Source organism: Pan troglodytes, chromosome X (assembly GCF_028858775.2).
Source record: "Pan troglodytes isolate AG18354 chromosome X, NHGRI_mPanTro3-v2.0_pri, whole genome shotgun sequence".
NCBI lineage: Eukaryota > Metazoa > Chordata > Mammalia > Primates > Hominidae > Pan > Pan troglodytes.
In genome coordinates, this window is record NC_072421.2 from 50,399,469 (window position 1) to 50,426,532 (window position 27,064).

General features: G+C 43.0%; 1 protein-coding gene across 3 annotated transcripts in view; it reads right to left on the reverse strand.

Annotated features, from left to right (window-relative positions):
• Window positions 1-1,998: 1,998 nt before the first annotated feature.
• DGKK (diacylglycerol kinase kappa) overlaps window positions 1,999-27,064 on the reverse strand; it is a 105,284-nt gene continuing 80,218 nt past the window's right edge. The window contains exons 12-28 of one of the 3 annotated variants that reach the window (XM_016944194.1): window positions 26,934-27,015; window positions 25,133-25,224; window positions 24,172-24,271; window positions 22,964-23,192; window positions 21,322-21,426; window positions 20,770-20,866; window positions 19,100-19,207; window positions 16,586-16,682; window positions 16,232-16,339; window positions 15,185-15,298; window positions 14,705-14,839; window positions 13,366-13,526; window positions 12,632-12,773; window positions 11,579-11,665; window positions 8,332-8,442; window positions 7,022-7,145; window positions 1,999-5,620 (exon numbers count right to left, since the gene is read on the reverse strand). In XM_016944194.1, the coding sequence (XP_016799683.1) occupies window positions 5,541-5,620; window positions 7,022-7,145; window positions 8,332-8,442; window positions 11,579-11,665; window positions 12,632-12,773; window positions 13,366-13,526; window positions 14,705-14,839; window positions 15,185-15,298; window positions 16,232-16,339; window positions 16,586-16,682; window positions 19,100-19,207; window positions 20,770-20,866; window positions 21,322-21,426; window positions 22,964-23,192; window positions 24,172-24,271; window positions 25,133-25,224; window positions 26,934-27,015 (1,972 nt within the window). In that variant the 3' untranslated portion in view covers window positions 1,999-5,540. The remainder of the gene's footprint in view (window positions 5,621-7,021; window positions 7,146-8,331; window positions 8,443-11,578; window positions 11,666-12,631; window positions 12,774-13,365; window positions 13,527-14,704; window positions 14,840-15,184; window positions 15,299-16,231; window positions 16,340-16,585; window positions 16,683-19,099; window positions 19,208-20,769; window positions 20,867-21,321; window positions 21,427-22,963; window positions 23,193-24,171; window positions 24,272-25,132; window positions 25,225-26,933; window positions 27,016-27,064) is intronic. The other 2 variants (XM_063804381.1, XM_016944195.2) reach the window with 2 other exon arrangements.

A 27,064-nucleotide genomic window follows, 5' to 3' on the forward strand; every position in this document is an offset into this window, starting at 1 on the left:
CAGAAAATTTTAAAATGGCAAACCCCAATCCAGTCTTATCAGTAATTACATTAAATGGTCTAAACATACAAATGAAAAGACATATTGTCAGGATGGATTTAAAAAGCATGACCACATGCTGCCTACAAAAACTCACGTCAAATATGATGATATAGGTTGGTTAAAAGTAAAAGGCTGAAAACAAATGCCACTTGAAAACCAAAAGAAGGCTGGAGTGGCTATATTAACATCAGACAAAGTTGACTTCACTGCAAAGTGTTAGGAATAGTGATGTTATATATTGATAGTGTCAATTCACCAAGAAGGCAGCAATCCTAAATGTGTCTTAATAACAGTTTCAAAATACTAGAAGCAAAAATTGATAGAATTGAAACAAGAAATGAACAAATCCATAATTATAGTTTCAGTAATTGATGGAAGCTAGCAGACAGAAAATCAGAAAAGATATTGAAGGAATGAACACCATTAGCTAACTGAATCCAACTGATGTTTATAGAACACTTCACCAAACAAACGGCAGAATACACATTCTTCTCAAGTGCACATGGGACATTCTCCAAGATAGACCATATCCTAGGCCATAAAACAAGTTTTAACCAATTAAAAACAATAGAAATCACAGAGTGTGTTCTTTGGCCACAGTGGAATTAAACTAGAAATGAATAACAGATAAACAATAATAAAATCTTCAAACACTTGGAAATAACATACCTTTAATCCATGGGTCAAAGAAACTGGAAACCACCCAAAGGACCTCCAGTGGATGAATGGATAAACTGGTGGATCCATGTAATTGAATTCTATTCAGCAATTAAAAGGAACAAACTGTTGATTCACATGACATCTTGAAAGAATATGAAAGGCATTTTGCTGAATTAAAGAAGTCTGTCCCAAAAAGTTACATATTCTATGACATTCTTGAAAGCCCAAAACCATAGTGATGTAAAATAGATCAGTGGTTAGAAATAGGGTTAAGGTGTGATTATAAAGAAATAAAGGAGATTTCTGGGGCAGTGGAAACTGTTCTGTATCCTGATAGTGGTGGTGGTTACATGAATGTCTACATGTGTTAAAATTCATGGAACTCTACACCAAAAGTAAAGGGCAATTGTATGATCATTTGAAAAATAGACTTAAAATTCAATTCTGATGGTGCTTCACTAGCCTACAGGGTGCAGTACAGACTTCTTAATATGGATTACAGGGCCCACCCTGGTGGTAGCGCCTCAACAACAGGGCTGTTTCCCCTCATAAAGCCTAAGAATGTAGTTTTGGGGGTAGACTGAAATGTGGTCCCGAAGGTCACAAATGTTTTGTCTCTAAATAAGACACTTTTCAGTTTGGAAAATCAAGGATTTAGAAGACTCAAGTTCTCACTCTGGTGTAGCATGTTGTGGAATCCTGGCCTAGTATAGCCTCAGTTCCCTACCTATTAAACACGACTAAGAACTGGCTCCCCTGGGGTCACTATTAGTGTGACAGAAATTAAACTGTATTGAATGCTCAGCCTAACTGATTTTGCATTTGAACAGAATATGGCTTCCCACCTCAAACCCCTCTGGAGAGGAGAGGAGTGTATGATGTATGCATTGGGGGGAATAGATTGTATTGTCAGATTTCAAGGTGCCTTATGCATTTATTTAACAGTCTGGACTACACTCTATCCCACTTTGCCTCCCCAGTAACTAATGCATTCCACTGAGATTTGTATCCTGCAGAGAATTAGCTCCTGGAACAATTACAGTGGCATGTATTTCCCCACAGGATCATCCAGAGTCGCAGCTAGGTTTTAGAGTTCTTCTTGGCAACCCCTTTAGTATCATGATCATCCCTGATGGAGATTCTTGGTTTGCGCTGCTGCTGTCCTCCCTCACCTGCCATCGTGACCTGCATGTGGCTTGTTTAGAGCTTGGATGGCCACCCAAGCCCACCTGCCCCCCATTTCCACCACCATTCAACTCCCTTTATGCTGAGGTAAATGATGAGGCACGGCATTGATTATGTTTATCCATTTATTAAAATATTTAAAGAAGCAATACTTTATTAACATTGAGGACTGGTGTTCCATTTGGCGGGGGGAGAGGAATAGGCACACTTTGTGGATCTTTTTTTTCTGCTTTTTCCTGTTACCATGTAAATACCCCAGCTTCCTCCCCCAACCAGCCCCTGGCCCTGCTGCTTATTTGCAGGGGCCTCTGAGGAAATAAAAAACACAGAGCAGAAAACAACAATGGATTACAGATTCACTGACAAATAGACAAATGCAATTCCACAAACCATATAGCCAAGCAAGGTCTCATATAGGATGGAATGGTGCTAATGGGTTTGGTTGCTTTGGTATTATTTTCCACCTCTCGTGAAAGAAAAATTCTTCCATTTGTGTCCTGAGGGAAGATGACGTTGACCCTGACTGTTTCTTCTGGCCCAGTTTTATTAAGGTAAAAAATCTCTTTCTTATTCTTAACCTGCTCTTATGGACACAGCACAGGGCCTTTCTGGAGAAGGGGACCCATAACTGTTTACCTCCTATAGTATTGACACCAGAAGCAGTTGGTGGCAGTTCAAATGTATCGGCTTTTTCTTCTCCACTATTCTTCTGGCCAGGAATTGTCTACCCAACCAATTCGTCAGAAAGTGCTACCAAAGATACAACCAAACCCTAGAGCTTTGGGTCTTAATGATGTCTGAACATAATTGAGATGGATATTTGGTGTTTGGTCCCACCACCCAAGCAATTGTATTAATTATTGCAAGTGGTTAACAAAGTCCTTAAAGGAGCTCACACTCCCAGAGCTAAGACAACTCCCTTGAGGCATCACTTCTTGCTTTGTTTCCAAGTGAGCATATGCAAGAACAGGTGCTTGGCAAGCTATCTTCCTTTTTGGGAAACTACTGGTAACTTAGCAATTTAGGAGGTAACTGAGGGATTGAGCAAGCCACACCTGCTCCTGGGCCTTGTCATCTATCAACTGTGCTCCATGAGCTGACTCTAGCCCCAAATACTAGTGGTTTCAGTCAATATCATTCTGACTCAGAGTGGGAGGACAGGGTAGGTGAAAGGGAATCCACATGGCACAACAGAGCAACAGCAGCATCACTGTGCACAAAGACCTAATTATTGCAGCAAAGTAAGCACAAGAGATGGAGTCTTATTACAGTTTATTGTCATCAGTGATAAAAATAATTACAAGACACAGCCCTGCTTAGTCACTGCCAAGATAAAGCTACCTTCTCCCAGGACTTCCTTCTGTAGTCCTAAATTTGCTCATTTGGACATTTTCCCCTTCGGAAAAAGCTCTTCTGAAGAAAATGCAACTTGGTTCCCACTCTGTGAGTGTGTGTGCAGGTGTCAACGCATGCAGCCATAGAGGAGCCAAGTCAGACTGCAATAGTGAGCTTGCTGATTTCATCTAATACCTCCTCCTGGGAAGAAAGACTAATAACAGAGAAAGTCAAAGACACAACAACAGCACACTCACTACTCAAATATGTACAATAAGCTAACACATTCTGATGCTTAAATAAGTTTTAAATGTTTTCTGTCATCTTTTTCCATTGACTTTCTTCTCTAGTTGTAGAGCTAGGACTTAGTTTGGCACAGCAATCAGACATTTGGGGACTATCCCCTTGTTAATATTTTTCTCCTCACCCCTGCGGAGGTGGAGCACAGGTGGCTGGTTTAAGTGGGTTAGGCTGGTGGAGTTCCAGAGTTGAGAACCAGTGCTTGGAATCTGAATTGTGCACCTCAATGAACCAGCCGTTGGACTGAATCAGGTAATTGAGCACGCTAAGTTTGTCTGAGAAGTAGGGAGAGGCCAGTTTTCTCTTGATAAGTGGGAAGGGACAGTTAACTAAAGGTATGAGTCAAGGGTGGGGTGAAGATGCAAGGCTGACCAGAGAGAACCTCTCTGGGCATTGGGGTTTGATTAGATTTGCCTGACTGGGAGAAGGCATTTTTGAAAAATGTGAATTAGGATTTGGAGCGATTTAGGAATAGTTTATTTTCATGAGAAATTTGCAAGAAGAACCACAGGAAAGCACAGGCTTCTAGCCTTCATTTCTCCAGGCCCATGTTTTTTCTGATCACTTCAATGCCCCTCTGTACTCAAGGGAAAAGGGCAAGATGGGAGATTTGAAGGTGACTTGAGGACTGACCCAACAGCCTGTCCAGAAGATCAGGCCAAGATGGAGCTTGTGGGGAAGGGCCTAGGCTGTGACTTAATTGTCAGGCAGTCCCTAGTTCAGGCATCTAAGTCACAGAGCTCAAGGCCTGGTTGCTCCATATAGTCTTTTTATTGGGGAAGGGCACAGTTGCTGATGAAGAGTCTAGGACAGATAGAGCAAAAAAAGGCAGCATGCCAGCTTAAACCCCTTCTTTAGGGCATTGGTGTTTTTGTTCCCCTTTCCATGGCCTGGCTCAGAATTTTAAGGGGGCGTCAGAATCAGCTGGGCCATAGATCCCAGCCACCTCTAAGACGCTGAAAATGCACCAAAAGATTTAGAAGCTCCACCAAGAAATAGGGCAGTTGGTAGAGGTGTATGTGTTATTGTTATGTAGAGTAAGGGGGAGTGGGAAGGGATTCCTGGATTAGCACAATAAATTATAGGGTCACTTAGAGGTCGAGTTGTATTTTCAGCTCTTAAAAATATATATGCGTATGTATATATATATATACATCTTTATGTCTCTATACATAATCTATACTGCAGCACAGCGGCAAAACATTTAGTTAAAAAATCCAGCAAGAATGCAGGCAAACACTCCGTGGAGGCATGCAGGCTAGGATCAAGGCAGCAGGAGGGGAGCCTGTATGGTTGCCATGAGGGGTGAGTTCCAACCAATGAGCCCACCAGAGCACCACCTGGACATATGCAGACATACAAGCACACATAGAAAAACGCAAAGGGTTTGCAGAGAGAGAGAAAGAGAGAGAGAGGTTACCATATCTACAAAAAGAGATTTCACATGGTCATCTTAACAGGAAAGTGGACAAGCCCCCAGGATCTAGTTCTCATTTTAATGAGCCAACTAGAAGAGATCTCCTGAAGGTGCAAGTTGCAGTTGGCAGGGATTCGGAGAGACACACAACCAAGTCTGGCTGTCCTGCCTGCCCCCTTCTCTTCATCTCCCTGGGAGTCTGTGTGTCTTTCATTCATTCCTTATCATTGATAGTTTCTCTGCTGGTCAGAGAAAACCATTCCAAAACTCCCTGAAGAGGTGAACTCCCTTGAATCCTTTATAGATCCCAGGCCATTCATAAAGAGCTTATCCCAATAAATACTGTAGTTGCTCAAGATGCACAAAGAGAAGGAGAACTGAACAAGACAACTCGGAACAAGAACCTTTGGCCAATGAGGAAATGTAAACCTCTAAGGAGACCAGATTAAGTCCAGGAAAATGCATTAGTGAAAAGAATTGGAGGGTCTTTCTTGGTGGTGCTCATGTTTGTTCTGAAATGATTTAGTCTAGCCTGTATTGAGGTTTTGAGAGTTTTTTTAGTAGAATTCTCAATGTTGTGAGTTCTTCCAGCTTTCAAGGGCTACAGTTGAGATCTCGATGGTGTTAGAGGATCATCACCCTCTGCTTCATCTTCACGATGTCTGCGGTGCCATAAATTGCCTTCAGAGGAAAAAAAAATGGTATAGAAATAATGAGGTTAGCACAATGCCAGATGCCCAAGTATGTGGACCCAAAAGAGAGCAAAAAGTCTGTTAGAAGATAGACTGGTTTGTTCCTATTGTACTAACCATCTCTGAATCATCAGGGAAAACCAGCTGAAACCAAGTGAGCTAAAGACAAATGGGATGAATTTTCAGAACCTGATAATTTATGGAACTGATATTGACTCCGTCAGAGTCTTTAGAAATATTTGCAAACACCATTGTCTCCCAATTGACAGACTCTTAAGGAATCAAACCAGTTCGACCATACCTGAGAAAATACAGCTCGATCCAAGAGATTCTCTCTTGGCATTCGTGCAAACTCTTAGTTCCTTGAAAACAAACTGCTACCCTCTATCCCTTTCTTTTTTTTCTTTTTTTTCTTTCTTTCCTTCTTTCTTTCATTTCGCTCCCTTTCTTTCTCCTTCCGTCCTTTCTTTATTCTTCCTCTTTTTTTCTCCCTCCTTCCTTCCTTCCCCCTCCCTGCCTCCCTCCTTCCCTCCTTCCTCTTTCTTTCAAGATGAGGTCTCACTCTATTGCCCAAGCTGAAGAGCAGTGGCATGATGACAGCTCTCTGCAGCCTCAGCCTCCCAGGCTCAAGCAATCCTCCCACCTCAGCCTCCCAAGTAGCTAGGACTACAAACGCACACCATCATGCCCTATTAATTTTTTATTTTTTGTAGAGACAGGGTCCCACCACGTTGCCCAGGCTGGTCTTGAACTCCTGGGCTCAAACAGTCTGCCTGCCTCGGCCTTCCAAAGTGTTGGGATTACAGGTGTGAACCTGTTCCTTTTTTTTCCATGTCCACTATTACTGCATCTCTCAAGCTTCCAGGTTGTCTAGGACCAAAATTTAGGAGGGACCACCATGGACATCAGAATTGGCACAACTGAAAACTCTAAGAGAACCTTCTTTTGAATCCTACTGATGTGTCAATAGTGCTTAAGGCCAATTCTGAAGAAAGAAAAAATGGAACCAAAATTCAAACAATAAAATATACAGATATGTTGCTTTTCTACCACTTACTATAACAGGAACAAAAGTGTTTAGATAGGCCACAGAACCTGTTCCTGACCCTTAGGAGTGAATCAGGCAGAAAAATCACCGCCTGTTTGCATTTTTGTTTTCTGTATATGTTATGGAGACCACACAGGTTATCCCCTTACCAGTGTCCATATCACTTTCTCTCACCTTGTCCAAGATATGGCTTGGTATCACTTACTGCTGACTCCCAGATGGCCTCCCCCTTCATCATCACCATTCCCACAAACATTTCTAATGGGGGCTTTAGGTCCCTGGGAGGTAGCCAGGCTGTTGGGGGAAGTCTTCATGACCCCTCTGCCTGTGGGGGAGACTTACCAATAAAACTCTGGACACTCTGGCCTGATTTAGGCTTGCGTTCCTCTTCTAGCTTTTTCTTTCCCAATTTGGGGAACTTAATTTTCAGCCTGAGGCTTCTACTGTCAGTGTCCGAAGATTTTTCCTGAGAAACCACAAGAGGAAGGTCAAAATGTTAGTTGCCTAATATTCAAAGATAATTGCTGGAGTCCTGGAAAAGTGGTAAACAAGAATGGCTACAGAGAACAGGGAGATCTGCTCTCTATCCAGGTATGAGAAACACCCCCATCACTGGTCGCATGCCCTAGGAAAGCAATTGATCCTTACCAAGAGGCTACTTGATGTCAGGTGCTTTGCTAGCATTAATAAATGCTCTCATACAACTCTCAAAGCAACCTTGCAAAGTGGTTATTAACATCCCTGTATCAGAGATGAGGAAGCAGAAGCTTGGAGAGGTTAAATATTTCACCTGAGCTCATGTGGCTAGGGATTAGAAGGATGAGATTGCTAGCGCCACTGCTAGCTCACATGGAATCTCTGCATGAATTAGGAAAAAACACCTCTTCCTTCAGACATATAGTTTGGTGAGCCCTTACTTGCGCCTTGGCCAAATACCTTCTTATAGGGAAGACCCTTGCCTGCCAGGCCAGCTGCTTCCCTGTCTGGAATGCAAAGAGAGTTCTCTAAACATAACTCTTAATTATGAACTTGGGCTCTCTGCTGTGCAGATCATGCAGGCTCTGTAATTCCAGCTTAGGCCTGCTAAAGTATGCTTGTTTTACTACTGGTCTCAGTAAAACACAATTTTGAGATTAACTTCGTTGTCAGAAAACCCAGAGTGGGAGGGACGGAAAGCAGCAGGGAGAGGTAATATTTGGAAGATTTAACCACCAGTATGGCCTGGGCACCAACCATTTAGAACAGGTATTGGCTGTAAACTGGCATGGCCATACTGGTATGAACCAGATGAAGTTCAGTCCTGGCAGCAGGTGCTGATCAGGGAGGGGGAATTTGCAGCCAGGAAAACAACACACAAAAAAACCTATCTTGCTTATTCTTTCTTGATCATCTCTTGTTACAGAATGAGCCTTCTTTCTGGTTATTTTTCCACAGTCGCCTAATTTTTCTACATGTTTTCTGCCTTACCCTATCTATTTATGATGAAGAGATTGGGGGGAGGTGGGCAGGGAGGAAGCTCCAGTAACCTTCAGTTTAAAGCCAGCACTGGACCCCCTGTACTACAGTCACCATGTCCTGGCCCACACTGGAAGGGAAGGCACTAAGGAAGAATCCCTCTTTCCCTTTATTTCCCAATTCCCAAGATTACGCACCTCTGGAACAAAGATTGGATTCATCCAGTCAATCTCAGATAGCTTTTTGAACTCCTTATTCATGGCATCCAGGGCGCTTTGTAGTGCAGTCTCATCCTCAGCACTTCTCAGCTGGCACAGACAGGAAAAAGAGTAAGTGTCCAATGCCTAGCACTTTTGTAGACTCTTACACTCTCCCCCACTCCCAGTCCCTGCTAGTGACCAAGAGACCACAAGGTGCCAACTTGTATCCCTTTGGCCCATAGCCAGCTGTTTTCTTTCTCAAAAGGAATATCCAGAAAACAACCAAATGGTGGGGCTCTCCTTGGGGCTGGGCATGCTTACAGTTTTGCAAGCAGAGAGGTCTTTTGATTAGTATCAATTAACACTGAGCTTCACCCCTACAGCTTAGGGTTGAGGACAAGGGTCCTACTGTGACCTCCAGTCCCTGGAGACATCTCAGTGTTCCCCTAAGTAAAAGCTACCTAGCTTTGAGCACATACTGTATGCCAAGCACTGTACATACATAATTTTGTCCTATCTTCCCGGTAACCTTACAATACCTTACAAGGTACTATTGTTTTCATTCCATGGGTGAGAAAACAGACTCCAAGAAGTTTAGTGCTCAAGAGCACACAGCTAGACAGAACCCAGGTCTGTTTAACTATATAGCCTGCCCTCTATACAACATTGTCTTATCAAAGACATGTGGGGAGGCCAGATGCTGAGGGAATCTTTATTACATGCTTACTGTAATTTAAAGGTTGTTTTGTGAAGCAAGGAGAGAGCTAGAGAGAGGCTGGCTCAACTTTCTCCTCCTGGAAAAGAGGGTCTGTCTCCCCAGGCCATGCTTTAGCCCCCAGCTATCACTATGACTAATTAAGAAATGAGTTCTAGATGGCTTGTCCCACAGGTTCAGGAAGCAAATTTAAGTGCTCCCTAGTAACCCCCAGCGCCCACAAGATGAACTTTGTACAGTCCATGGAAGACTTAAAATGGATTCTTTTGGGACCATCTTCGACTCAGAAGAATCAAGTTCTAGAACATCAACACAGGTGAGATGGTTCACATTCCAGTAAGTAGTGAGCTGGGAGAACAGATGGGCAAAGATATCTTCAGCCCTCACATGCTTACAGCCCACCTAACCTGGCCTCACCTCTACTCCCTGGCATGCACTTTACTTTCAATCTAGCACTTATGTGGCTTCTTGCTGTGCACAGGCCACTTGCTGCTCCAGTCATAGGTTGAGCCTTGCTGGCTGTCAGAAATGGGTGGCATGTGAATGAGAGGAGTACAGGGTAGGAAGTTATGGTCAGTCACTATGGGATACTGAGGGAGGAGCAAGTCAGTGCCGACAAATAATGTTTTTTGCTTTTCAACTAGTAACTTAAGACGATACAAACTGCCCTAGATGCACGGGACATGTGTGTGCCAAGTAAGGGAAGTGGGAGTTACTGGGAGGGATTCACTTCGTCATCAATTTACTTCCCTTTACTAACTCTGAGCTCCTTACTGCCCTCCTTCTTCAAGGGAAGGAATAACACCCAAATGAAACAAGCTGTATCTCCATCTCACCTCTAGGACAGCCTTTCTGGAGATACATGGTCATTCTTAGCTGCTGCCTGCTTCTTGGCCACATTTGGATGTGTGGATGTGTATGTGTGTTTAAGTCCTCACTGGGCCCTATGAGGTGGGAGACTTCTCAAGTGTGGTATGGGCTCAAGTTGGGTTGTTGGTTGGTGTGAACCAATTTTCAGGTCATGAGCCTCGGGAAAGTGGCGACAAGAGACCAAACACACCTATTTCCTGCTGCCCAAATGGGCAAGGCTATTGAGCTCTGCCTATATATAGAAGGTACTTCTGTTGATGTTGTCTGAGGCTCAAAGACTAGCTTGGGGCTCAGATGTTGGGACAGTCTGACCTGATTGCCTTAGCCACTCTGCCTCCTGTGCAGTGTGCCAATTAGATGAGCAAATGAAAAGAGGAAATAGATGCACTTCTGCAATATCAACTCTGAAGCCCCTCTTCAAATAAACCTTAATTAGATGAGAGGCAAGCACAGCACCTGCCTCAGGGCCTTACCAGCCAACCCTAAAGTGGATGATCATAATTAGTCACCTCATCAGAGCACACTCACCAAGTATGCCTATGGGTTTTGCATTCTGAGAAACATGCAACTAGCCTTCTAGCCCAAAAATGGAGCCTCAGTCTGTTCTCCCTAGAACTAACAAAATGCACTATGAAGCTGCTAGTATAGGCTAGGCACTGATAGGTACTTAATATACAACACCCTGGAGAGGTGGGGATTATAATTCCTATCTTGTAGATATGGAAACTAAGACCCAGAGAGGTGAAGTCACACAGCTAGTGTTATGGGTTGAATTGTGTCCCCCCAGGAATGACACGTTGAAGACCTAATCCCCAGTACATCAGAATGTGACCTTATTCGGAAATAGGGTCATTGCAGATGCAATTAGTTGTTGAGGTCATATTGGATAGGGTAGGCCCCAATCCAATGTGACTGGTGTCCTTATAAGAAGATGGCCTTGTGAAGACAGAGAAACACAGAGAGAACATCATGTGAAGATAGAGGATTGAAGTGATGCATCTACAATCCAAAGAACACCAAAGCTTGCCAGAAAACCACTGGAAGCTAGAAAGAGGCAAAGAAGGACCCCTTACAGGTTTTAGAGAGAGGATGGCCCTGCTGACACCTTGATTTGGACTTCTAGCTTCCAGAATTGAGAGACAATACATTTCTGTTGTTTGAGGACACCTAGTTCTTGATACTTTGTTATGGCAGCCTTAGGAAACGAATATATTAATAGCTAGTAAGTGGCAGATTTGAGATTTGAACCCAGGAATCTCCCAATTTTCCCACTATTCCACACCACCTTCTCATAGGGTGAAAGAGGCATGTAGAAACTTGGGAGGTACAAAGCAGCTCAAAATAGCTCACCTTTTTCTACTGGAGCTGTATCAAGTACGGTAACACTCTACTTTTTATTGGCCTGGTCTGAACCCACAAGACATTTACCAAAGGAGAGGTTGAGACTTTCTCTCAAGAGTATGGTAGTCCCTGTGGATTAGCATAACCCATGAAGTCATACAACCAACAACAATCCTAGGTGACACAGTAGGGACTTCCAGGCAAGCACCTGGCCAAAATGCTCCCACGGGTCTCCAGTGCCCTTGGACCAAGCACAAGACCATGACCATGTTCAGATAGAATACTTTGCCCTCCCAGGCTCCAACCCCCTGCACTCACCAGCTTTTCATCCAGGAAAGCTGTGGTGTCATCGTAGAGCCCTTTAAGACTAAATGTAACATCTACGGCATCATTTCTGCTTAGAGTCTGAGAGGAAAAGAACGGAAAAGGAGAGAAAAAGACAAAGACAGGGGAGTTGTTGGTTAGTAAGCATGCAGCTGTCTTCTCCGTGGGAAGGTAGAAGCAGGCTAGTAGGATGTGGCTATAGGTGAAAAAGCAATATTCAAAATATAGTACAACTAGCACAGCATGAGCTGTACTATCAGAACGAGTGCCAGCTGACAACTGCTGGTACAGTAGTTGTGTAGTACTATGTGAAGTGGCAGAGCACGGCTTGGCTTTGGCATCATTGATTGATTGCAGTGGGTATAGGAAAATAGGAAATATGCAAACCAGAGGGTAAATTTAAGGCTACTTGTTGTCCTAGGCCAAAACCATCATTCCAGGGCAGGTGAAATTAGGGCCTAACATCTCTCTTCTTGCAACTCCAGGCCTTGAGTTGTAGGCCTCCTCCAACTGTAATCAGGCCCTGACACAATTATATCTTTCGCCTAGCACTAAAGTTACTTTATAAAAGCATCAGTTAACAATTCTGGCAGTGGACAAAGCCATGGGGTGACACATTTAACATTAAGTGTCCTGCCTGATATGGACCTTTCCCTCAAGAGGAAAACCGAGGCACCCAGAAGTTCTAGTTCCAATGACAGGTGTTCCCTTATCAGGTTATACAGAGATCTACTTGGGATAAGGAAGGGCCAAGTACAAGTTTCTCTTCGTTTATTGTCCATTTCTCCCTTGAAGCTGGTGGGATGGATGGCTATCAGGGAAGAGGGCTAGCTCTCAGGCTGATGAAATCTGCTGTGATTTTCACCCAGCAACCACCTTGGACCTGTAACAAGTCAAGGAATGCCTGCCTTCCCATCCACTCTCTCCATCGGTTTCCTGCCATATTTGCCCAGTTTCTCCGTCCAGCCTCCGGCTCCACTTCTTTCCCTTTCATCCTCTTTCCTATCTGGTTTGACTCCTTTCCTTAATTCACTCCTTTCCACTTACTTCAATGGGAATACAGGAAGCTGCACCCATCTCATTGCCACTGTCTTGGCTGTAAAATATATCATTCAGGATGTTAGCGCTGGCATTCACAGAACCCATGAGGACAGACACATGCTGGTGGATCTTGCTCAGGTCATTAAGTCTGTAATAAAGCAAGGACAGATAGATGAGTTGGGATTTCTGAAGGACTTCTGGCCTGGGGCACTGGTGAGGGTTTGGGTAAGGGTAGAAGTGAAAGCCCTGGGTACCTGACTTGGACTCATGACTCCCTTCTGTTATTTCTGCTCTTCTCTAGGTAGCCACCTATGCTAGCAAATGTTTCTACTCTTCTCTAGGTATTTACCTTTACCCATCCTTGTCTCACCTGAATTTAGATATTGGGAATTTGGGGACGGTAGAAGGCTAGAACAGAGGAGGGCAGCTGACTCTAGGAACTCCAAGGCCCTCCTGATATTTAAGGGCAAGGGTAAACAGTCTTAGTTCTATTGGGTTTGGATTAGCATCAAGAGATCCAAATTCATCCCTGGGTCTAATGAGAGATGTCTAACCTGGCTTATTGCTGAGCACAGAGAATATTTCCTGCCTGGATTGTGAGGGTCCCACTCAATTTTTAGAGCTCTAAGCTAAATTCCTCTCTGAGGCCAGGCTCCCTAATAGCCAATAGACACAAATTGGCTTCTTCTCCCTATGCCTTCTTAGGATTCTCAGCCCTGTATCTAGGCCAGTCCACTTACTTGCTGATGAGGTTTTCTGCAAGCCGAGCTAAGTGCTGCATCTGGGCATACTCCTCGTCAGAGAGGCTCTCTTGAGAGTCCTGGAAGTCCAGCTGGGGTTGAGGGGCAGCTTGAATTTCAGTATGCTTGTATTCCCACATTTTCATTGAGTTCTCAAAGTCCTGGAGATGAATACAGTGGCATATCCTAATGATTGCTGTAGCTACTAGTGCACATGACAGATCTGTCTGTGAGCCTGACGTTTGTGGGCAATGGGTATGTGGGTACAGTGGGTAAAGGGGAAGGAGGGCCCCCTGTCCATTCCCCCTGTCATACCCATCTATATACCTATACAAGTATCCATCATTTTATTCAATCTCTTCTGGACTATGCCCTTTAGTTTTTGTTGTTCTGAGTATGCTGGGTTTTGGGACACCAGGCTTGGATCATACACATGTCTGGTTCCTAGAAGCTCCCATATGAAGGCATCATGACTGACAAGACAGTGGAGCACCTTTCATGCTCCCTTCTTTGCCAAATGTAGGCAATATGTGGTGATGCAGTTTAGAGCCAAACATATCTAATTTAATTTTGAATCGTGTTTCTGTCATTTACTAGTTGTGTGACCATTAGCAAATTATTTAACCTCTCTGGTCCTCATTTTCCTCATCTGTAAAATGGGAATAAGTGTATCCACCTCATAAGATTGTGGAGAGAACCTACATGAGAGAAATGTAAAATGCCTAGCACAGAATAGGCAGTTTATAAACTGGACTTCTCTTCCTTTCTCTATTGCTGTTTCCATGGACTTTTCAGAGGTTAGAGTGCAAGATAACCTCCAAGCATTGAATATGTGATCAATAATAGCTCCTTTATAAGCTTTAGAAGCTTTAGCTAAAGTGGATGACATTTATTAATGCAGCATTTTAAGGAAACTTAGAGACACCTAAAGACCATATTCAATGCAGAATCTGTTGCTGAAGGAGAAGATTTTTCCATAATCATCTGACGCTTTTAGCTGTCTTTGCAGTGGAAAGAGGAGGATAACCTTGTCGAAAACCAGGGGAGGAAGCTCCTTGTCTCACTCTCTTGGACAGTGTTTGCAAATGTCAGTATATATCAGAATGTCTTGAGGAGCTTGTTTGCAAATTTGGGTTCTTGGGAACTATGCAACCCTATGTGGTTCAGTGGGTCTGGTGTGGGGGCCCAAGAATGCATTTATAACCAGCATCTCAAGTGACTCTGATGCCAGGGGCACACAGACCTCCTTTTGAGGAATTCTGCTTGAGTGGAAATATTCAGTACTCAAGTGACTATGGATGAGGCAGTATAGGAGCCCAAGACAAGCTTTCCCCCTTACCCGATCTCTTGTCAGCATCTGGGCAGCGTTCTTGTATCTAATTTTGATAAGGCCTGGTCTCTGAATCCAGGCCTCCCCATCCACCTGCACTGGGATACCTTCTTCACCATCAATGGTTATCATCACCTCATGGCACTGCCAGAGAAAATGAGGAAGAATGGGAGAGAAAAATGGGGCAACTGCTGTAACTCTATCTGATAATCTCATAGTTATGGCCTTGAATGTGTATCTGAAGCAGGACTGGAAAGGATGTGAATCAGATCATCCCAGGAAGAAATGCCTGTTTCCTATGGGCTTTTTGCTCCATTGGCTTCTGCCACCTCTGCCTCCAACCTCAGTCAGCACTTTACTGCCCACCAGATAACCTGCTCACTCCACCCTGGCATTCTTCTACCCAGTTAATTCCTGGGACTATCCCACATCCTGGGTAGCAGTCAAAAACCTCAGCCCCTTCCCAGTGCCCACCCAGCCCCTGCCTACCTGGGCAATGCGATGATGATGCAGGTTGATGATACGGGACATTGCCATCTGCACAGAACCAAAGATTGCCACCACCTCCAGTTTCCCATCATCGATTGCAGGAGCCTCATATTCCTGAGGAGGAAGAACTGTGTCACATCTCCCACCCTTGAGAAATCACACCCTGTCTATAACAAGAAGGCATGTTTAAAGGCTCCTGGTGAGAATTTTTCTAGCTCATGAAGAGTGGAAACACTTCATTATTAACAGGGAAAAAGATGAGGTCAGGAAGCCAATCTGGGAAAAGGGTACTGAACTCTTAGCCAGTTCCCTCCTTTTCCAAACCAGCATCATAAATACCTGAGGCCAGTCTTATTGGCCTTATGACCTTCTTGGGTAAACTCAGAGTAAAGGGGTCATGGTCAGCATCCCAGGAGATTTTACTGACAGAATTCCTTGGAGAAAAGAGCATGGCCTTGGCCGGGTGCAGTGGCTCACACCTGTAATCCCAGCACTTTGGGAGGCCAAGGCGGGTGGATCACCTGAGGCCAAAAGTTCAAGGTCAACAAGCCTGGTCAACACGGCGAAACCCTGTCTCTACTAAAAATACAAAAATTAGCCGGGCATGGTGGCTGGCGCCTGTAATCCCAGCTACTCAGGAGGCTGAGGCAGGAGAATCACTTGAACCTGGGAGGCGGAGGTTGCAGTGAGCTGAGATCTTGCCACTCCAGCCTGGATGACAGAGCGAGACTCCGTTTCAAAAAAAAAAAAAAAAAAAGCATGATCTAGATAGCCTTTAAAGGATCTGTCAGACCCGAGGAATGGAAAATCCAAAGCCCAGGCAACACCTAAGAGTTGACCTTATCCTGAGGTCTTTGGTTGAATTTTCTGCTTTCGGATGGTAATTGCCTGAAAAACTGATCATACAGCTGCTGCTAATAAAGGTTCTCGGCCCACCTCCTCTTCTCCCATTGTCTATTTTTCACTTCAGTTAGCACAATGCTTCCTTCAGAGAGACCTTAGTGGGATCATGCCTTTCTTCCTCCCCATTCCTTGTTCCATACTAACCGTGGTTGCTGTGTTGCTTCCCCAGAAGTTGATACCTCCAGCATAGCTGGTAATGTTGAGCACTACAATGCCTTGCAGGTTTGGCAAGGAGATGGTTTCTCCATCACACTGAAAGAAAAGAGTAGCTCTCATTAGCTGGATCTTTAGATAGCAACATGAAGGAACATTTACAGAGATGGGGAAAGGGCTCTGTCTTCTCTTCCATTACATGGAAATCTATCTTCATGCCTTCCTCCCATGAGCTGTGAGGATCACAGAGTTAAAGCTCAGGAAGAATCAGCATGTAGGGTATTCCTAAGGCCATGAGATTTCCTTTCTCCATACCCAGGAAAGACTACCCGCTTTTCCACTAACCTCCAAATGCACTCGTTCTTCCAGTTTCCTGTAAGAGCGCTGCAAAAGTTCTTTGGTTCCCAGAAGGCCATACCACATCTTGTTCTTAAGGCGGCTACTACAGGGAGGTAAGCATTAAGAAAGCAGAGGTGAATGATATATAGATAAATGGTGGAGAAAGACAGGAAGGAAAACCATCTTATTTCTCAAATGCCTTCTTACAGAGAGGAGTCATGCTAAATGGCAACTGGACAGCGGTTAATGTAACTGATATCCAATGCAAACACTTGAAGAAATGGGTTCCTGGGCCCCTTTGAAGCCTCAGTATCCTATCAATAAATAAATTTTCCATTTCTGCTTGCTACCAATATTGGTCCAGACTTGGAAGAAACAGGCTATATTCAGACATCAATGCTCATAAAAAGCTATGAGCGTAGCTGGCTGGTACACACCAGCTACCCTAGTTGTGCTACTCCAGGAGATTTCAGCTGCTTGGAATCAATTTCATTTGAAACTCGTGACTCTTAGAGTGCAATTTTTTTTGAAGCAGCAACTTTTCTGGCAAAGTGAAGTACTTTTCCAAACACCAGATCCATATACTAAATGCTTAATTCAATGCCATGGAACAGATCTAAGCTTGTAGGGAGATTTTAGAGGAGGAGCCAGTGGAGAAAAATCGGAGACAGGAAAGGATATCAGGTGACTTGAGGTGGAGGTGGGGAGGACAGCGTCTTGTTGACTGTGGAATCTCTGATAGAAATAGGTGGGGCACTGACGATCACTAGAAAGGCTGGATATAGTTTACTTGGAGCTTGTAAAGTAGAGCCACAGAAATGAGCCATCATCACATGGAATGAGTTTTGAAATGTCAGAAGGCCAGCACAAAATTATTGAGACACTGTTTAAACCATTCATTCTCTGGGCACTTTGGTGTTCTCATCTACAAAAATAGGAGTTTAGGTATATGAAAATGTACAATACCTAGAACAAACCAATTCTGAAAAAAAGAATCAAGTGGGGGACTTTCATCTCCCAATTTCAAAAACTACTGTAAAGCTATAGTTATCAAGATAGTGTGGTACTTGCATAGGATAGACACATAAATAAATAGAACAGAAGTGAGAGTCCAGAAATAAACCCTTGCATTTGTGGTCAATTGATTTTTGACAAAGGTGCCAACACGATTCACTGGGGAAAGGATAGCTGTTTTGAAAAATGGCTCTAGATCCGGGCGCGGTGGCTCATGCCTATAATCCTATCACTTTGGGAAGCTGAGGCGGGCGGATTGCCTGACCTCAGGAATTCGAGACCAGCCTGGGCAAAATGGTGAAACTCCGTCTCTACTAAATTACAAAAAATTAGTCAGGCATGGTATCATGCACCTGTAGTCCCAGCTACTTGGGAGGCTGAGGCAGGAGAATTACTTGAACCCAGGAGGCAGAGGTTGCAGTGAGCCGAGATCATGCCACTGCACTCCAGCCTAGGCGACAGAACAAGACTCCGTCTCCAAAAAAATAAAAAAAATAAACAAATAAATAAATAAAAATGGTGGTGAGATAATTAGATATCCACAGGCAAAAAGATAAACTTAGACTCTTACCTTAGACCCTCACACTATACGTAAAAATTAACTCAAAGTAGATCATACACTTAAATGTATTAATAAGAGCTAAAACAATACAAACTTTAGAAGAAAACTTAGGAGCAAATTTTTAAGATCTCAGATTAGGCAAAGATTTCTTACAGATGGCACCAAAAGCATGGTCCATAAAGAAAAAAACTGATCAATTGGACCGCCTTAGAATTCAATACTTTTGTACTTCAAAGATACCACTAAGAAAATGAAAAGACCAGCAAGAGACTGGGAGAAAATATTTGCAAATCACATATCTGACAAAGTTCCTGTTTCTCAGCCCAGGCCTGCTTTGAGAAAGAGGTTCTAGTGGTGGTGGCAAGGGTGGGGTGTTGTGGGGTGGGGTGTCACACTTTTTACTTATAGCTTCAATGTACCACAAGAACTCTGAGACTGACTTAGGCCTTGTCTGAAGTATGAAAGTGCGAGAAGGTGCCATGCAGGCCAACACTGGATAGGGTAAAATTAACGGGTTCAGGGGAACCAGGTTAGGAACACCAAAAACAAACAGAGGCATGTTTGATACTTTGCAACTTTGTCAAGTGAAAACAGATCTGAAGCCACTACTGAAACCTGGTTAAACTTTCACAGACAGAACAAAGGTGGGCAATTTGCTAAATTGAGTCAACATAATCTGTTGTCAGTAACAGTAACACAGGTAGCTGTGTTTACACAGAAATCCACAGGTCTGGATTTGAAGGCAGCTCAAGTTTAGGATGCCAGTGCAGTCATCCAAAATTTGGCGCACACTGTCCCGCTACACTAGTCTTGGGGCCAATGCATTTTACTTCCAGCGGGTCCCTTTCTTTCTGTTGCTTGTCTGAGAGGTAGAGAATGTAGGAATACGTATGTGTATTGTGATAGTGTGTTTGCATGTAGGGAAGGGAGTTTCTTTTCCTTACTTGTATTGCCCTGGGTGTTCATCTCTTCTGGTGTTGAAGTCCAGAGAAATTTTAGCATCCAGTCCAATTCCGAAGTAGTTGTTCATGACACATTTTTCTTTGAAGCGTCTGAAATTATTCAAAGAAGAGGACAGACATTGGTGCAGGAAAGAAGTGCCGCTATCATTGGGCATGAAGATGAATCTGCATGATGGAAAACCAGTGAGGGAAGGCCCCCTCCACACTGGGCACTAACTATAACATTTTTGAGAGGCACATGTAGATATCCTTTTGTGTGAACAACTAGCTTATTAGCTGTAAGAGAGAGTGCCTCGCCAGTTGGGAAGCTTCAGTGGGATTGGAACTCATAATAAAGAAGCAACATTGATGATTTTAGTCATCTTTGGAGGCCTTATATATGAGTGGCCCATATTTTCTTCATATGTAGTATTAAGGGAAATACTGTTTACTCCTATAAAGAACTTTTGAATATCCTAGACACAAACGTGCCATGACAGTTAAGTCTGCACAACTGCTCTCAGTGATGTCCGACATCAAAGGGGAAAGTGACCACACATTTGGAAGGAAAGACTGATAAAAGAGGGTAGATATGTACATAACAAAAAAGCCAAATTATTTGTCAAGTCTCCTGTGTCCATCTAGGGTGTCAGCATCAAAACCAGTGGTGTGCCATAGCCAGTTGGCACCAGCTCATGTAAACTGATTATGCATATCTCTTTCCAACTCCAGATTCAATGGCATTATATCACTAACTTAAATAGGCCATGGTGGAAGGGTTTACACCATAAATGAATCAGGGCTTTCTCCCCCAAGAGAGGAGGTTGTTAAACACTTTGCCAGTGCACTATTGATCAAAATTCATTAGGTAGATCCATGAGAGCTCAGACATAAATTTGAGCCAATGGTGAAGTGTGGGGGCAAGAATGCGGGTTGGAGACAGGAATAAAAATTGTTTTCTTAAATAAATTATTTAAGAAAACATAAATAATTTCTAGCTGTGTCCTTTTGAGAAATTAAATGGATACAGTTTAGCTGTTTAATCTTAGATTACTTTTTCATTCATTACCATACTGACCCTACATCTCTCACATGAGATTTGCCTCCCTCAACCACAGTACAGGGATTGGAGTTTCTCTAACTAATGTCCAAACTGATCTTCTTAATGGAACTCAGAATGAGTGAGTGTGGCAGAACTTGGCTGCTGCCGATATTCTAAAGAGGGAGAACTGTTGAGACAGACGTCCTTAGATTTGCTGCCTAGTCCCCTAGTGACCATTTAGTTTTTAGTATCTTCAACCATTTACTGTTAAGGGCAACAGTGAAAAAAAGCAAGTCCTCTGTAATAACAACAACTAACATTTATTAATTATTTATAATAATAACAATAATAACTGCAAATGCATATAACACTTAATTATGGGTGCCAAGCACTACTCAGTGCAAGTACTTTTCATATATAAATGTAATAAATACAGCAAACCCATGATGCAAGTTCTACAATGGTCTTCATTTTACATATGAGAAAACTGAGGCTCACATTGGTTTAGTCACTTGCGTAGGTGACACAGCTAGTAAGTAAGAGAAAGGATTTGACTATGGATATCCTAAGATTGTGCTCTTAACAAGAGAAAGAAAGAAGCCATTAAAAGGTGATAGAGTTAAATACTTACATAGATTCAGGTGTAAAATGTAAGTGATCCAAGTTAAGGTTGTCTAGGTCCTCACTTTTGAGAGAAGATATAGAAGACAAAGTGCCACGACGAGAACCTAGACACAAAAGACACCACTTGGGTGACGGATACAAACAAAAAAGCCCTTTCCCCTCACTTGTATTTCGCCCTATTTTCTCTGTGGAGGCAGGGTCAAGCTCAATGACTTTCTCCTAGATAATATTAAGGGTTCTAATTCCGAAGAGGGATCCTCTTGGATGGATAGGGACTTCCACTGAGAGAAGAATAAAGCTGGGCTGCTTGCTTGCTGGCAGTGAAAACAACTTCAAATCTTGTATTTCATCAGGCCAGCCTCTTCAGTGTTCCTAATGGGGTCATTACTCTGGACATTGGCATGGGATCTTATAGTGTGAGTTTCTGGGAAAGACGGAGGGGTATCTACTGCAGGATTATGGCTAAAAGAGGATGCATAAAAAATACATATTTATTCTTTGGGAGCTAAACAACAGTGACGAAGGCTAGAATAAGGGAAGAAGACAGAAAGATCCTTACGGCGTCGTGGGCTTGTCTGGTTAATATCTTCTGGGTCATCTTCCAGGAAGAAAGTTGAACTAAAGTTCTTAACAGATATTGTCTGTCTGCTTTCCTCATCCAGAGCTATAGAGAAAAGTGGGAGGAAGGAAAGCAAAAAAGAAAGGAGGAAGGGAGGGAGGAAGAAAGGAGGGAGGGAGGATGGAAGGAAGGAAAGATTAATTACACTTATTGAACATTTATCAAGCATCTATTTTGTTTAGTTAATGGGTAGATGATGGAGACTCCCATTCGACCATCACGTCTCCTCCATGATACTGTTTGTAGTCTCAGCTTGCTTACAGTGTTGCTGTTTTTGCATATTCATGCCTGAGCTTTCTTTGTTTTACTGGTTACTCTTTTTTCTCTCACCCAGTACATGTGGTTGTGAGTAGAAGCTTGTGGCTGTGGATTGGGGTATCAGCATGGGAAACTCTCTGCTCTTCTACCTCCATTCTATTAGTTCATTTACTTATGTGGCTTTTGTCTATAATTGAGCCTCTAGGACTGTGCCACTCTTTCACTCTAATGTCTCACTCCACACCTGGAACGTTTGGGAAGTCTCTTTCCTTTCACCAGCCAAATGTTGTATAGCTGAGATGCCCAGTCTCAGCCTGTGTCAAAGCTCATAGGTTCAATCTCTACCCCTACCAGGGAGGTATTTTCCTATCTCATAGCCACAAGCTACACCTCTAAATCTAACATATGTGTTGATGGAGCAGACTGAGGGTTGGTTGTGACAGTTATGGCTACATCCATTTAATCTGATCCACACTGTTTGGAAACTAATTATAGAAATAGAGGCAAATTGATTGTTTAATCCTTCCACTGTGCAGAAGGGAGATTTTCTTTCTTTCTAGGAAACTTGGCTGAGGTTGTACGTGAAGGTACCAAGGCAGGGCAAGGCACCATGGCTAAAAGTCAAGGGCCAGCCAAAGGGACTTCCTTGCTGCATGGGACTTCTGCTCAGTTCCAATAGTTCAGTTAGAATACACTCAGTCTTATATCACCTTCTGATCTGTTTCTCAAAGTATTGTGGGAAAGAAGTGGTCAGCAAAACATTCAATGAAGAAACTGAGGGAGTTGAAGAGTTTTCATTCTGAGTTGGGAAGTTTGCAGACTGTCGTGAGTTCTGAGCAATGGTAATTAATGCTAGAACTGTCAGGACCACTCTCAGGGCCCTTGTGCCTGATTAATCCTGTGCAACACATGCAGAGTTGAACACCATTTTCTTTCTAAAATAGTCATAGGCTCAGTGGTTGGAAAGAAACAGGAGAAGGAGGAAAAAAGTCTTATGGCTGGTGGTGGAAGCTGATAGAGCTTTGAACCAGGTCACTTAGCATCTATTAATATAATTGTATAGGATGAGTGTTGGTTTCCAAAAATGAGTAGCAGGAGTTGACTGTCTGGGAGGTAGGAGGAGCCAAAGGGGCAGCTTAGCAGGACTGAGGCTTTTCAAATCAGTAGTCTGAATACTGACTTTGTATGCAATATGAATGCAGAATCTAGACTTTTTGTAGTAGAGTCAGTCAGAGAGCAAACCCGGAGTCAGTGAGGCCGGTAAACCATCCTCTGGAACTTTTTCTTTCCCTTACCTCAGTCACTACAACCCTGGCCACCTTACCTTGTTCAACTTGGAATATGATGAGTTTCAAGGATTTCTGGAGACTCTGGGCCTTTGTAGCCAGCTCCAACTTGCACTTGGCTATGTGGTCTATTTGAGGAACGAAGGGCTTCCTATCTGCCTTGCTGCTGTCTGCATATTCTGTAGCACTTTTTTCAGCAGAAGTAGCTGCTGCCTCCTCAGCCAGGACATCGATCAGGACACTGAGCCTATCATACATTAAGTCACTCTATATAGAAAGGAAGGAGACAGGGCATTGTTATGAGGGACCCATGCTTGAGAGGACAGAATGAGGAGTGGTGGTGATATGGGGAAGGGTAGGGAGGGGTAAGAGTTGTCCATAAATGCTGAGCATAGAAAACCACATGTGAGAAGATGAAGTACTTAGCAAAAGAAGTAGGTGGGTAGATGTAATGAGATAACCAAAGGGTATTAGGAGATCAAACACATATCATTTGTTTCTGAGTGGCCCCATGCATCAGTGTATATAGCTGAGTCTTTCTTGTGTCAAACGGGCCTATAAAACAATGTATAACATGCAAACTTGAGGAAAGACAAATATTTCTGGATTTTCATGGGCACGCTCCTCTGGATATGAACGTGTCCCTGCTTGGGTGCTTGGTGTGTGTCTTTGTATGTGTACAGGCTTGGGGACCTACATCTGCTGCATGATTTAAGGCCTTGATTCTTAGCTCCATCACTTAATAGTTTGCGATCTGAGGCAAGTTTCTTAACCGCTTTGTGCCTCCATATTCTAGGGTAGTTGTGAGGAATAAATACATTAATACATTAAAAACAGAACAGTCCTTGACACAGAGTAAGTGCTATATAAATGTTGGCTATTGTTGTTAGAGAGGTAAATGTGAATGTATTTGTGGTGTGTATTCGTATGTACATACTTGCAAGCATGTTCTGGTGTACAACCATGCACATACCTGCTTGATGTACACTTGTGTCTAGTTGTGGGCAGATGCTTGGCATGTACATGGTATGTACATGGTATGTGTGTATGCATGTAGAGTGCCATCCTTCATTTAGCAAAAGATGGAAGTTCAATGAGGTTAGACCTTCCTCATCAGGGAGGCTTAACAGCTGCCCCTCCTTTCCTTTCTTTTACCATTCCCAGTGAGAGGCATGTTTGCTTTTTATTAAAAAGAGGCCCCTGGCTGCTCCACAAAGAGTATAAGACAAAAGGAATGGAAACTTACTTTCAAAATCACAGACACTATTGCAGTGTTGTTCTGTTTTATCTGACCCCAGGCCTTTACAATATCAACCACAAAATCTTCCACAGCTGAACACAAGAATCTGGAAAGATAAAATAGATGGCACAATGTTACATGAACCATGAGGCCCAGAGCCCTTCTCTCTTACGTCATCAGTCCCCATCCTCCTCCTCTCTCTCTTTCCTGATCTGTCCTCTCTCTCTCACCCTCTGCTCCCAGCCTTTTTCTCTCTGCTTTTTTTTTCCTGTGCATATGGTGAAATATGTTCCATCCCCACTTTAGTTCAGTTTCACACCACTTCCCAAGTCAAGAACCTAATAGATCTTGACCAGCATTTCTTAGTACTAATTCTGAATTTCCAGAAAAGAGAATTCACTTGGTCCAACTTGGGTCAGGTTTTCACCTAGGTTCAATCAGCTATGTTTCAAGGGCCCAGCTAATTTAGTACAAACAATTATACTGGGAGGACTCTCCCTGTGGGAAGTTTTTCTCAAAGGAGTGTGGGCAGGAGCCCCCTAAGAAGTCCCAGAAGAAACAAATGACCCACATATTTAGAAGGGGGAATGTGTTCCTCAGGTTATGAGAAAGCAGCTATAGGCAGATATTGCAGAGACCTTTCTTAATGTCAAAGACGGAAAGCAAGGTGTCTATACTATAGGGAGCTATGCTATGCTCCTAAATGGTCTGTAATGTTGTTTCCCTACTATAATTCTCTTCCCAAATCTCTGGCTTGCAATTTTGACTTTTTGGAGCAGCAGACGACTTCACCTCAATGTCATCTTTCTTTCCTAAACTTTCCGTTCAGGGGGTTTGAGTTGGGAGAAATCTGATTTGGGAACATAAACATATATTTTCCTTGGCCTCAACACCCTCAGCTATCAAAATGAGCCCCATGTCTGACCTGGGAACAGCCCCAAAGGATGAGAGCCAAAGGAAGACTGACCTGGTTGCGATGATCATCTCTGTGGGGTACTTGGCCTTCAGGATTTTGTTCAACTCGGTGGCTGCAGATTCTAAGTGTTGGATGGCAGCAGCCTAGGGGCAAAAGGAGTTCTTAGCCCTGGAATCTTAGTACAATAACACAGTGTGCTGCCCATCCTCATCCCCTGCAGCCTCATTGTTTCTTACTGACTCTACCTGCAACTCAACTGCCTCTCTGGAAATGATAATGATCAAAGAATTCTTGTTGAAGGTCAACAGAGATGATCTTAGATCTATGCGTATTCTAAAAATTTAGATGTATTTCATTTTCTCTTAATAATCAAAACCTCATATGAAGGAGGTACTATTTCTTTCATGTTTCAAATGAACAAACAATCTCATATTACATAGCTAGTAAGGAATAAAGCTGGATTCGAATCTACATCTTTCCAATTCCAGAATGTAACTTCTTTAATAATATTACTACCAATAATAACAGCACCCACTTATATAGTACTGACTATGTGCCAGGCTCTGTTCTAAGCTACATGTATATTTTTTCATATAATCCTCATAACAACCCTATGAGATAAAGACTGTTATTATCTCCATTTCACAGAAGAGAAAGCTGAGCCCAGAGAAGGGAAAGATGATAAATTGTAGAGCCAGGATTCAATTCCAGGTAGTCTGGCTCTTGAGTCTGTGCTCTTAATTACAACCTCTACTCCTTCCTCTCTATCACCCTTGACATTCAAACATCTACCAAGACTTGATAATTCTATTTTTTGAGTATGTCTCAAATGTATCCACTGCTACTCATCCCTGCTACCACTTCACCAGTCCAAATCACCATCACCTCTTGCCTAGACAATTACAACATCTCCTAGCTTTTCTCTTTGCCTCTAGTCTTTTATTCCTTCAATTGTTTCTCCACATACCATGGCACTCCTCTACTTAAACCCCTTCTCTTAGATAGCAGACTGGATAGATGACTGGATATGTGATAAAGCACGCATAGGAAAATGTTAGTAGTAGAGCTACCATTTTAACTTTCATCAATGTAGAAATTTTCATAATAAGATAAGAAAAAATTCTTCTGTAATTCTTATTGCTCTTAGGATGAAATCCAAACTTCCTACTGTGGTTTATCAGGCCCTTTCCGGCCTGGCCCCTGATTACTTTTCTAGCCTCATCTTTAGTCACTCTCCCTGAATGCCCCCTTCCTGGCCCCTATGCCTCAGCCATTATGAATGTACTTCAGTTTCGTGAATATTCCATGCTCTCCCTTGCCTTTGGAACAATACACGCTGTTCCATCTGTGTGGAACAGCCCTCCCCTTTCTTATTCTCCTGGTTAATTCCCTCTGGATCTCAAGTATCTTGTGAAATGGCACTCCTTCTGAGCGGCTTTCCCTGATTTCCCCAGACTGAGATAGATCTTCCTGTTATGTGTTCCCAACCCCCTCTACTTCCTTATATACTAACACTCATACTACTTGATTAAAACAATTTATTTTTCCATCTATTCAAGTAGACTATGTCATTCTTCTTTACCCAGTAGCATATAAGAACATCTCCTAGAATAATATCTCACATAAAGTAGTTACTCCATAAATATTTTGAATGAATAAGTAAATGGGTGAATGAATTATATCCCCAGTGCTTAACATAGTTCTTGGTAAATAGCTGCTGACTGACATGTCACCAACTCTCAATGATCTCATCCTCATCCATGGACAATGCAAAAGCTTCTCTCTGGGTTTTGCGAATTATTTCACTGAGTAATAAAGATATTGGTCTGAATTACAGCTGAACAGTAGTTACCTCAAATCGTGGTACATCCATTTCAACCTGTCCTTTTAGCAGCGGGGTTTGTCTGGGAGTCTCACGAATCATCACACTCCATCTGAAATGAATTTCAAAGACGGATATTTAAGGGTCTGTTTCATGACTGG